The 13,439-nt window shown below is 36.5% G+C and overlaps 1 protein-coding gene across 2 annotated transcripts in view; it reads left to right on the plus strand.

Moving 5' to 3' along the window:
• syk (spleen tyrosine kinase) overlaps positions 1-13,439 on the plus strand; it is a 57,857-nt gene that overhangs the window by 13,616 nt on the left and 30,802 nt on the right. For both annotated transcript variants that reach the window (XM_030150738.1, XM_030150737.1), the window contains exons 2-3: positions 8,176-8,652; positions 10,183-10,343. In XM_030150738.1, the coding sequence (XP_030006598.1) occupies positions 8,251-8,652; positions 10,183-10,343 (563 nt within the window). In that variant the 5' untranslated portion in view covers positions 8,176-8,250. The remainder of the gene's footprint in view (positions 1-8,175; positions 8,653-10,182; positions 10,344-13,439) is intronic.

Below are 13,439 nucleotides of genomic sequence, written 5' to 3' on the forward strand. Positions count from 1 at the left end.
ATACAACTTGTGAATTGTTTCCAAAGGAATTTTCAGCCATTCTTCAGTTAGAATACCCTCCAACTCTTTTAGAGACGATGGCGGTGGAAATCGACGTCTTACTTGAATCTCTAAAACTGACCATAAATGCTCAATAATGTTGAGGTCTGGGGACTGTGCCGGCCATACGAGATGCTCAACTTCATTAGAATGTTCCTCATGCCATTCTTGAACAATTCTAGCTGTATGGATTGGGGCATTATCATCTTGAGGTGAAGGTGTTTCCATTATTTTGTCCAAGCCCTGTATGTGGAGAGCAGGGATCCCAGTCAGCTGTGGGTAATGACAGGAGGAACACCAGCTGAAGGCAAAGAGGGATGAGGGAGGACAAAGAAAAGACTGACAGTGCAGACCAAAACAGGAGGGAGACCGCCTTCACCCAAATAAAAACAGGAAAAAACTAAAGCAAAACCCCTAAACTAAACCCACACTAACGTCGACACATGACAGTCGATCACTGTGACATAAACATACGTTTAATATTGACCTGTTTTTCATTGATGGGGATTTAAAGACAACTAAAGTATGAACCTGCAGGAAAGACAGCATGAGACGATGTTAAAAACAGAAGTGGGTTTTGTGGCAGCGTGGCGTGACATGAAGGTTCATTTCATAATTACAGGTGAAATGCTGTCAAGTGTATATTTGTGAACTTCTGATGATCAACTAAACTGAGCATGAACAGTGTAAAAAAAAAAAAAAAAAAAAAAAGAAGTACATTTAGCGTGCAGTATTTATGATGTAGGTGTTTTCTCTGACTCCAGGGTGGATACGTCTGATCAGTTGACACGTATTTAACATGCACGTGCAGCAGGGTGTGAATGTGAAACAGCAGCTGTGCTCAGTGAACCTGCTCTAAACTGAACTGCACTTACAGAGGTGAGTGGATCCAACAGGCAGAGGCGGCACAAGTACGCCCATTCTGGACTGAAGCACAAGTACAGCTACGTGGGTGAAAAAATACTCCTGTAAAAGTAGAAGTACTAATTCAACTCCTTTACTTCAGTAAAAGTAAAAAAGTACAATTTCTCACTTGTAATAGAGTACAAAAGTGAAAAGTAAAACTGCATTTTTTGCCATGAATGAAACAACAGTTATTTAACCAGACAAAATCATACAGAGCACAGGTGTCAAACATGCGTCCTGGGGCCAAAACCGGCCCGCCAAAGGCTCCGATCCAACCCAAAGGATGAGTTTGTGAAATGCAAAAATTACACTGAAGATGTTAATCGTTGTAGTTCAGATTCCACATTCAGAACAATATGATCTAAAGTGGGTCAGACCAGTCAAATACGATCCTAATAGCCTAGAAATAATGAAAACTACTATTGTTTTCTTTATTTTTGTGTAAAAAAAGAGTAAAATTACATGAAAATATCACATTTACAAACTATACTTTTACAAAAAATGTGAATAACCTGAATGAATATGAACAAACTGAAACGTGTTAAGAAAAGTCAGTGTAATTTTACCAATACTCTGCCTGTTATTAAATGTTTTGTGTATTTGTAACTGTAATGTCAGTTGTAATGCACATGTGTAAATAATAAACTGAGGCAGAATACTGTCAAAATTACACTCCAGACATTTCAGGTTGTTTGTGTTTTCAGGACAGTTTGTAGATGTAAACATTTTCTTCATGTCATTGTACATTTTTCACTGGTATTATTGGACTGGTCCGGCCCATTTCAGATCCTGTTGGCCTGAATGTGGAACTGAACTGAACTGAGTCTGACAGCCCTGATGGACAGAATCAGATAATCATAGAAGAATGTTCAAGGGTACGGGCACGGGAGTGAAAAAATAAAAGATTCATGGATGAAAATGATTTTCAGGACATTTAATGATGATGATCATCTAATTTGACTGTGGTTGATCCATAGCCACTTTATTCAGAGAACGGAAGGAGTATAAAGTACAGATATTTATGCACAAATGGAGGGAGTAAAAGGAAAAAGTGGCCAGAAAAATAAATACTCAAGTAAAGTACAGATACTTACAAAATCTACTTAAGTACAGTAACAAATAGGGGTGTAAGAAAATATCGGTTCTGTAGTATATCGCGATATTTCATTTCACAATACTGTATCGATATGAAAAAGTACTGTATGGATATTTTTAGGTATTTATTCAAATGCAGATATTGTGGAGGTTCATTTTAGTTTTTCTGTTTTTCTTTTTTGTTTATGTTCTGTTTATTCTTATTTCACACTCTTTTATTCAGTAATGTTGGTTCCTTTGTTTGGATTGAACTCAAATCCTGTTCTGATGTTAGTTGTGAACTAATAGAATCTGAACATTTGAACAGGATCTGAAACTGGAATGTCTGTAAAACACAATTTCAGTTTGAACAGTTTAAACATTTGCTGATAGAACATTAGATCCTGTTGGGATCAAATACAAATATGTTCAGTATTTGTGCAGATTTCTGCTGGAATTCAATTCTTCAAGGAAATAATCATTTAAAAAAAGAAACAAACAAAAAATTGCCTTTTTAACAGTATCATGATATATCGTGATATATTGTGTCGTGATCCTAGTATTGTGATTTGTATCGTATTGCCAGGTTCTTGCCAATACACAGCCCTAGTAACAAAGTACTCATACTTGGTTACTTCCCACCTCTGACAATGAGAAAAAAAGGACGTGACCCCAGGGCCGTGTTAACAGCATTATGGGCCCCCGGGCAGAGCAGTGTTACTACTACAACTACGCACATTAATTATTATTGTGTTGAAGTCAGCGGTCTTCAGGATGTCATTTTCCACACACGAGTGGAAGCCAGTTCAAACCATGAAGCCCCACTGTGGTACGAAGCGGATTTTTAATAAGCGTCAGTTTTAAAAAAGAACATTTTCAGTCTTAAAAAAGAACGTTTTCAGTCTTAAAAAAGAACGTTTTCCTGTTATTATCACATACATGAACACTCTGGGTGCAGTTTCAACATTCAGGAATACAGATTTCAAACTGTCAGAAATTCTAGTACAAAATTTAAAAATATCTGACAAAATTTTAGTCTTTTAAATCCACTTTTTTGATTTTAATGTCTTGTTTTATTCTATTTTAATTATAATGTTGATTTTAATGTATGATTTGGATATAACTGAAATCTTTCTTTTATTCTGTGAATGCACTTTAAAATCATGTTTTATCTCAGATGATTTGAATGTCTTTTTTCCTTTTTAAATTTTCATGTAATTTCAATGTCTTGCTTTTTTTCTGTGATTTTTTTTATGCCTTTGTAAAGCACTTTGAGTTACCCTGTGTATGAGTAGTGCTATACAAATAAACTTGCCTTGCCTTGCCTAGTACAAAATTTTAAAAAATTGTAAAATGATTGAAAAATGCCAGTACAAAATAATAAAATCTACATAAAATGATTGAGACATTCTGGTACAAATTAAAATAAATCTATGTAAAAAAAATAATGGAAAAATTCAAGTACAAAATAAAAAAAAATATATATAAAAAAATGGAAAAAGCAGAAAAGAAATTAAATTAGCAATTAGTGAAGTAACTATACGCCTTTGATGGGTATGTATCAAATATGTTACAAGGGGCATTGAAGGGTTAACATACACAGATTAGCATGGGGCCCCTATGGTGGTGGGGCCCACAGGTACGTACCCTTCAGAACCATGTGTTACGACGGCCCTGCATCATCTGAAGTAAAAGTGACATGTTTGCAGACAGCGGATATGGAATGACATCGGGTTTGTACGACAGCCGCTCTGAACAGATTCTTAGAACGTTGCATTTTATTTCTGACATACAAATCTTCAGGGAATCTTTTGATCCAAATGGGACCGTTCATGTAAATAGTGTCAGTCTCTATCGAAACTGCAAATGTAGGCAATTTCTTGGCAGAAAATCCAAGTCAAAGTCAGCTTTATTGTCAGTTTGTCGTATGTGCCTAGCATACAGAAAACTGAAAGGACAAAAGACCCCACAGTGCAACAGTGAACACAGTAGAAAACATATTTAAAAATAGAATTTTTATTACAATTTTTGCAAATTGCAATTTTTCACTACTGTTTTTTATAGTTATTGTTTTTGTATTTTCTTGTGGTATTTTTTGTGTGTATCAAGGTTTTTATCGTTAATGAAAACTAACGAAATGACAAAAACTAGAACTGAAAAAACATTTTCGTTAACTGTAATAAATAAAAACTATAATTAAAAGAAAAAAATGATAACTAACTGAAACTGTATTGTGTGTTTACAAAACTAACTAAAACGTACAAAAAATTATGGATAAAATTGCCTTCGTTTTCATCTTTTTCAATGTCAGATTGATAGTAAATGGATTTCTTTGTCTCTCTCAGTTTTCTGTGCTGTCTCCATACGACACTTTTTGCTCCGTCACTTGTGTTCACTTGTGGTTTCCAGTCGTCTTCTGGTCCCCACTCTACCTGGAAACATGGAGACTAAAGCAGCAGAGTCCTGTCTGGGATTGATTTGAATAGGAGCACAGAGAAGAAGAGAAAAGAGACCACTGAACTACAACTGAACTACAGCTGAACTACAACTAAACTACAACTGAACTACAACTGAACTACAACTGAAACTACAACTGAACTACAACTGAACTACAACTGAACTACAACTGAACTACAACTAAACTACAACTGAACTACAGCTGAACTACAACTAAACTACAACTGAACTACAACTGAACTACAACTAAACTACAACTGAACTACAACTGAACTACAACTAAACTACAACTGAACTACAAGTGAACTACAACTGAACTACAACTAAACTACAACTGAACTACAACTAAACTACAACTGAACTACAACTAAACTACAACTGAACTACAACTGAACTACAACTGAACTACAACTAAACTACAACTGAACTACAACTGAACTACAACTAAACTACAACTGAACTACAACTGAACTACAACTAAACTACAACTGAACTACAACTAAACTACAACTGAACTACAACTGAACTACAACTAAACTACAACTGAACTACAACTGAACTACAACTAAACTACAACTGAACTACAACTGAACTACAACTGAGCATTTAGAAAAAAATAAAAACTATCAAACCTGCTCTAAAAACAAATTAAAAGTAACTGAATTAGAGAAAAAAAAGTCCAAACTAAATAAAACTAAACTAGAATGAAAAATCCAAAACTATTAGAACCTTGGTGTGTATGTTCTGTGTTCTGCTGCCATTAGAACCTCCATTTCCTGACGGTTCTGCCCAAAGGATCAATAAAGTTGTATCTACTGTAAAGTAATGTAATGTAATCTAGTATTCAGGTTTTCCACATGCTACAAACTATCTCCTTACACATCCAATAAGTCCATATATGTACAGAAAAAGTATGTTTGTTTTTTTTTTTTTTTTTTTTTTATAAAAGTGCGTGTGATTCACAACCACTAAAGGTGATGGTGCAGGACTTTCATCATGATGTTACTTCATTTCCACATTTCCACAGAACTGACTGTTTTGTCATTGGCCACAGATTCACAAACAGGCATCTGCATGTCAGAGGGTGAAGCTGATCTGTTTTTATGATCTGGTTACAGAAGTCACTCTAATCTTTAACTGTATTCTGTGTATGTGTGCTTATGTCATGTCTACATTCTACCTACGAGCTGATTCCAGATCAGGTTTCATTACAAACACACTCCCTGACTTCACAAAAGGACTGTTTTATTTGTTGATATCGTCTATAGATATTGTAGTAAATTTAGCAAATTGTAAAACTTAAAACGAATCAAGCAAAGGTTGGTTTATGAAACGACAGTGTCACAAACTGAACAAGTGCAGTGGACAGAGTGCAGACGGAGGAGTCTGAACTGGAGTGAGTCTGCAGCTGGGATGTGGTTCATACATGAGAAGCATCACACTGGCTGTCAATCAAAAGGTGAGGAAATGCCTCTGACGAGTGTGAAAACAGTGTAGACACTAACGAGTGTGAAAACAGTGTAGACACTGAGGAGTGTGAAAACAGTGTAGACACTGACAAGTGTGAAAACAGTGTAGACACTGACGAGTGTGAAAACAGTGTAGACACTGACGAGTGTGAAAACAGTGTAGACACTGAGGAGTGTGAAAACAGTGTAGACACTAACGAGTGTGAAAACAGTGTAGACACTGACGCTCCTGTGAACATCTTCATCCAGAGCGAATAATCAACAAAATGTAGGATTTATTAAGAAGACGTGCACTGGTGTGGAACACATTAGAATAAAGATACAGTTCTGTATTTACATGTCTACTGTTCCCTTTGTTATATTCTCTCTCTCTCTCTCTCTCTCTCATATATTGGTTCCACTCTTTCACTAACTCAGTCGTTCTGGTGAACCCAGATCCTCCTCCAGGTGGCTGAAGGCTTCATCAGTGACTCCTCAGTTCGGTGAACAGGTGGAACCCACACATGGACAGACTTTTATCCTCCTCTGTTCAGGGGTTCCACACTTCCATTAGAATGTGTTCATTCTATAAATACATCTGCGGTGTTTCCTGCTTCTGCTGTAATACAGCTGAATTACATCATCCATTTCTTATGAGTCATTATTTTGTAACTCAGTCTTACATTCAGTGTTACTGTTTTCTGTCAAACATTAGTAGCAGGCAGAGAAGAAATGTGCTTTAAGAACAGAACGTCTGAACTCACAGTGACCCAGTGCTACTTATGTGGCATTTCCAATATAGTTTTTTTTAAATCAATATTTAACTTGTCTTAAGTGAGTGATCACCACTCATTATAATATTATTCTCTGCAGATTTTTTCAGTGAAAATCTGTTTTTTTCCTGTATTTCATTTCCTGATCATGCAGATGTTCACAAAAGCTCAGATTAAAGTTGAGGGTTATTAAATCCTCCTGAGACCCAGCAATGCATTTTATCCTCTGCAGGGGACAAGAGTTTCACAGCTTTACCTAGAAAAAAAAAATACTGTCCACTGCAAAGGACATTCCATAAAAACAAACATAAAACTTCTATCTGAAAAACTGTTGCATTACGCTTTTTCCAATCAAGATAATTCTTTACTGTAAAAAGCCAAAACATTTACTTTTCGGGGTCTCAGGAGGATATCAGAAACAGAGGAAACTGGAGAAAGTCACTTTTTCAGTCCAATCTGTCGTTAACTGAACATAAACCCAGTGTGTCCACCCGCTGTCACTGATCCAGCTGCATGGGCTTATGATTTTTTACTTCAGTTTTGTTCAATTTATGGTTTATTTTGTTCATGTTACTTATTATTTTGTTGATTTTTTATTCATTTTTGTTCATTTTATTGATCGCTTTGGCTGTTTCACTTCATTTTGGTGTTCTTTTTTTTTTTTTTTTTTTTTTACATCATTTTGGTTAATTTTTTCTTTTGCTTATATTTTCATGTCATTTAGAATTTTGTAAAGTTTTTATTCATTTTTGTTTATTTTATTTATTTATTGTTACATATTACCCCAGTGTGTCCATCCACTGTCATTGATCCAACTCCATGGGTTTGACTGGGGAATTAATGTTGTAGAAGATGACGGTGTCTCCATGGTAACTACGGAGCCTCTGAATGTGAAGTTCTTACTATTTTGTGAATTCTCTTATTCACTTTTATTCAATTTTTTCATTTTATTTATTATTTTACTTGTTTTTGTTCATTTTCTTTACCTTTTATTAAACTTTTTCCTTTAGTTTGTGGCTTATTTTCTTCATGTTACTCATTATTTAGTTGAGTTATTATTCATTTTTGTTCGTTTTATCCATGACTTTGGCTGTTTTAGTTCATTTTGTTCTTTTTTTTTTTACTCTATTTTAGTAAATTTTTTGCTTATTTTGTCACATTATTTATTATTTTGCGGGGGGGCATTTTATATATTAATGTCTCCATCCACTGTCATTGATCCAACTCCATGGGTTTTACTGGTGAATCAATGTTGTAGAAGATGACAGTGTTTCCACGGTAACTACAGAGCCTCTGAACGTCCAAATATGGTCATATCTGATGACCATGAAAAGATGAAGAACTGTATTTGACACCAGTTATTTCCATGTATTGCTAGAATGAGTGGATGATATGCTGTTGGTCACCAGTGGCTGTTTGGGTGCTTATGGATTAACCAGGTCAGTCCTGTTGCTTCTTGTTTGCTCTGTTGTTTTCAGCTCACTCTAAGTGCATCCTGGTGCTCGAGCCTCGTGTGGACGTTTCCCTAGAGGAGGACCCATTTGGAGGCCATCATGGCTGACAGGGTGAACACGTTACCGTTCTTCTACGGCAACATCACCCGAGAAGAGGCGGAGGAATACCTGCGGCAGGCGGGCATGGGCACCGGCTTGTACCTGCTACGGCAGAGCAGGAACTACTTAGGAGGCTTCGCGTTGTCGGTGTCTTTTTCAGGGCGCTGCTACCACTACACCATCGAGAGAGAACCCAGCGAGACGTTCGCTATCGCCGGAGGGAAGAGCCACGGGAGCCCTCAGGATGTGATCGACTACCACTCCCAGGAGATGGACGGTCTGGTGTGTCTGCTGAAGAAACCCTGCAACAGGCCCAAGAACATGCAGCCCAAGGTGGGGCCGTTCGAGGACCTGAAGGAGAAGCTGATCCGAGAGTACGTCAAGCAGACGTGGAACCTGCAGGTGCGTTTCCATCCTGGAACTACAACAACAACAACAGCTGGTCAACTATGTCTGAATACTGGAAGGTCTTAGAGTGTGTGTGTGTGTGTGTGTGTGTGTGTGTGTAGCAGCTGTACTCTTGCGTTGTGAAAGAACTGACACAACAAATCGACTTTATATCAATCCGACATTGACAAAGACGAAAACGAAGGGAATTTTATCCATAATTTTAAACCGTTTTAGTTAGTTTTGTAAACACACAATACAGTTTCAGTTAGTTATCGTTTTTTTCTTTTATAGTTTTTATTTATGTCAGTTAACAAAAGTGTTTTTACAATTCTAGTTTTTGTCATTTTGTTAGTTTTTGGTAACGATAATAACCTTGGTCCCCACTCTACCTGGAAACATGGAGACTAAAGTTGGGAGAAAGCAGCAGAGTCCTGTCTGGGATTTATTTGACTACGATGACAGAGAAGAAGAGAAAAGAGACGACTAAACTACAACTGAACTACAACTAAACTAAAACTAAGCATTTAGAAAAAAAATGAAAACTAATAAAAACTATCAAACGTGCTCTAAAAACTGATTAAAACAAACTGAATTAGAGAAGGGCTACACGGTGGTGCAGTGGTTAGCGCTGGTGCCTCACAGACAGAAGGTCCTGGGTTCGATTCCAACACCAGTCGACAGGGGGTGGAGCCTTTCTGTGTGGAGTTTGCATGTTCTCCTCATGTCTGTGTGGGTTCTTTCTGGTACTCTGGCTCCTCCCACCATCCAAACACATGCACTGATAGGTTAATTGGTTAATCTAAATTGCCCATAGGTGTGAATGTGACAGTGTTTGTCTGTATATGTTCAGTCCTGAGATGAACTGGAGACTCATCCAGGGTGAACCCCACCTTCACCCCTATGTAGCTGGAATAGGCTCCAATAGACCCCCATGACCCTAGTGAGGATAAAGCAGGTTCAGAAAATGAATGAATGAATGAATTAGAGAAAAAAAAGTCAAAACTAAATAAAACTAAACTAGAATGAAAAATCTAAAACTGTTTTAACCTTGCTATCAACTTGCTGAAATATTTCATGTGCAGATGAGACTGTTCCTCAACTGTAGGAACCAAAGTGTCCAGTTAAAAACATCAGTTTCTCAGAACCGTGCAGATGGAACAGAGTTCATGTATATAGTGTGAGACTCCACTTGGCATCTCACAGTTTTATTGTGTTAATTACAATTTTATTTGATGGGCATTGAACACCACAGCCCAGGGACACAGCACCAGCTGAACTGTGCTGTCTGCCTGGGGAGTACACACTGTTAGTCCTGCCATTATTTTACTTTTTTTTTGATTTCATATCTGAATGATTATATTGTACTATTGTGTTGGTGTAACGCTCGGCTCCCTGTCGGTTGAGCATGTTTTGAATGAAAATGACAATGTTCTTGATTGTATGTTCATGGTATGATGAACTCAGTGTCAGTCGAACAGGTCAATACTGTGCTGTGTGTGTGTGCGTTTGTGTTTTCATGTTTGTGTGTTTGTGTGTTTTCAGGGCGCTGCTCTGGAACAGGCCATCATCAGCCAGAGGCCTCAGCTGGAGAAGCTCATCGCCACCACAGCTCATGAAAAAATGCCCTGGTTTCACGGAGCCATAAATCGAGAAGACTCTGAGCCACGGCTTCAGAACGGCTCCAGGACAAATGGAAAGTTTCTGTAAGTATTTGACAGTAACTGGTGTTTTGAACATAAGTAGTCCACTTACATCCTGATGGATTAATGGGAGTGAATAGGTTCGATCAGACTGAACTCTAATAAAAGGAATAGAACTTACACATAAAAATTGACCTACTGGAAAAATGACAATTTCGCCAAAAGTCTCATTTTTCGATTAAAAGTTTTTGTGCTGGCAAGAGGTGGGTTTTTGGGCGTAGCGCAAATGGTATATCACGCAAAACTGCAATGGAAAGACCTTTTTCCACAACTCTAGTCAGGTGAATTAAAAAAACAGATGCTGACGTACGTTACAACAAGAGAAGAAGAAGAAGAAACGTGTGTATGTGTGGACACACCAGGAAACCACATCATTTATTAATTTAGTAGGAGATCGAGGGGGAATATAGAATAATAAGGAATATATCTGTAAATCGACACCATATTTACGTTCATCACCATGTTTATGGAATGACTTCTTGTGTCATTTTGCGATAATAAATAAATAAATCATCGCATTTGTGATTTAATGGAAGAACTGATGCTACACACTTCTCTTTTCTCATCATTTAGTAAATATCAGTAAAGTTTTGCGCAGATGTCCAAAAGAGACTAGTGTATGAACAAAGTGTGTACGTATTAAAAAAACAGAAGTAACAGTCAGTAAACAGACCCAATACACCCCTGACTAATTCAGCAGCCATACAGTGTACGACTTGGGCAATTATGCAAATATTAACGAGGCTAACGATTTTATTATTTCTCTTCATCACTGAACCGAACACCGATGCCAGCTCCAGTCTTATCCACTCCCCAGTGAACTAAGCAGAAGTTTTAATTAATACTTAACTTATTATGAACTCATTACTTCTAGTTTCGATCGACCACTTCCCTCAGGAGCTCCAAGAAATGTGACACATTTATTTCCAGTGTGTGTCAGAGGTTTGTTACGTAAAAGCCTTATTGAACCTCCTCAGACCCAGCTGTGGGTTTTCTGTTCACATTTATGGACAAGACTTTCACAACTTTATACAAAAAAGAAAAGAAAAGAAAACTGTCCACCACAAAGGACATTCCATAAAAAAAAAAAAAAAAAAAAACTGCATCTGATAAAACGGTTGCATCATGATGTTTCCAATATAGTAGGAGTGTTAGAAAATATCAGTTCTACAATATATTGCGATATTTCATTTCACAATAAAGTACTGTATTGATATTTTTAGGTATTTATTCGAATGCAGATATTGTGGAAGTTCTTTTTTTTTTGTTTTTGTTCCTTGTTTCTATTTTATTTATTCTTATTTAACACTGTTTTATTCAATAATGTTCATTCCTTTGTTGGGATTGAACTCAAATCCTGTTCTGATGTTAGTTGTGAACTAATAGAATCTGAACATTTGAACAGGATCTGAAACTGGAATGTCTGTAAAACAGAATTTCAGTTTGAACATTTGGTGATAGAACATTAGATCCTGTTGGGATCAAATACAAATGTGTTTAGTATTTGTGCAGATTTCTGCTGTAATTCAATTCTTCAAGGAAATAATAATTTAAAAAAAAAAGAAAGAAAAAATGCCTTTTTTAACAGTATCATTATATATTGTGATATATCATATTGTGATCCTAGTATTGTGATTTGTATCGTATCACCAGACTCTTGTCGATACACAGACCTACAATATCGGCACTTATTTAATAAAAAACAAAAAAAAGCTTGTACTTTGCTGACATTTCCTGGGTCTCAGGAGGTTAAAAGCCTTATTTAATAAACGAAGCAGAAGACTGTTCTTTTTTTTTTTGTTATTTAAGTTTTTTTGGTTTTATTGTATTTTCAGTCATTTACAAAAAGGAAGAAACAAAGTGAAAAAAAAAAGACGAAAAGGAAACTAAAAAAGAAGACAAACCACCGTCCTAGCCGAGGCAGAACACTCTTACATGTTTGTGTTGGGTCAGTCAGTTTCTTAATGGTGTTGTGCAAATGTCAGTTTTGAAATAAGTGGCCGACATCAGAGTTCCACAAACTGCAGAGGTCAAACAGAAGCCTCCCCTTTTTTTTACTGTCATATATGTCATGCTTTAAGGCACAGGTGTCAAACATGCGTCCCGGGGGCCAAATCCAGCCCACCAAAGGGTCCAGTCCGGCCCTGCAGGATGAATATGTGAAATGTAAAAATGAAATAAAATATGAACAATCCTTTTCGTTCAGGTTCCACATTCAGACCAATTCAATCTAAAGTGGGCAGGATTCAGTCAAATACTATCAGAATAACCTATAACCCAGAGCTGTCAAACTCATGTTAGTTCAGTTCCACATTCAGCTAAATTTGATCTGCAGTGGGCCCAACCAGTCAAATAATAACATAACAATATAGAAATAAGGTCAACTCCAAACTTTTCTCTACTTTTTTACAGCGAACAAAGTAAAATATTATGAAAAGGTTTACATCTGCAAACTATCCTTTCAAAAGATGTGAATAACATGAACAAACTGAACACATCAGTGTAATTTTAACACTATTCTGCCTCAGTTTCTCATTTCCACATGTACATTAGAACTGACAGATCACAGTGGATCTACAAACACACAAAACATTTAATAACAGACAGAATATTATTAAAATGGTATTTCTCTTTCAGGTTTCATATTCATTTTTGTTCAGGTTATTCACATTTTTTGCAAAATTATACTTTGTTTTAGTGTAAATATACATGAAAATATTTACTTTTATAAAGAGAAAAATTTGGAGTTGTCATTATTTCTATGTTATTCTGATAGTATTTGACTGGTCTGACCCACTTTAGATTGAATTGGTCTGAATGTGGAACCTGAACTAAAATGATTGTTCATATTTTAGTGTCATTTTTGCATTTCATACATTCATCCCAGGGCCGGACTGGACCCTTTGGTGGGCCGGATTTGGCCCCCGGGCCGCAGGTTTGACACCTGTGATATAAACAATGACAACTCCAAATGTTTCTCTTTGTAAATGTAAATATTTTCATGTATTTACACTAAAACAAAGTATAATTTTACTAAAAAATGTGAATAACCTGAACAAATATGAACAACCTGAAATGTCTTACGAGAAGTCAGTACAA

Source organism: Sphaeramia orbicularis, chromosome 12, assembly GCF_902148855.1.
Source record: "Sphaeramia orbicularis chromosome 12, fSphaOr1.1, whole genome shotgun sequence".
NCBI classification, from domain to species: Eukaryota; Metazoa; Chordata; class Actinopteri; order Kurtiformes; family Apogonidae; genus Sphaeramia; species Sphaeramia orbicularis.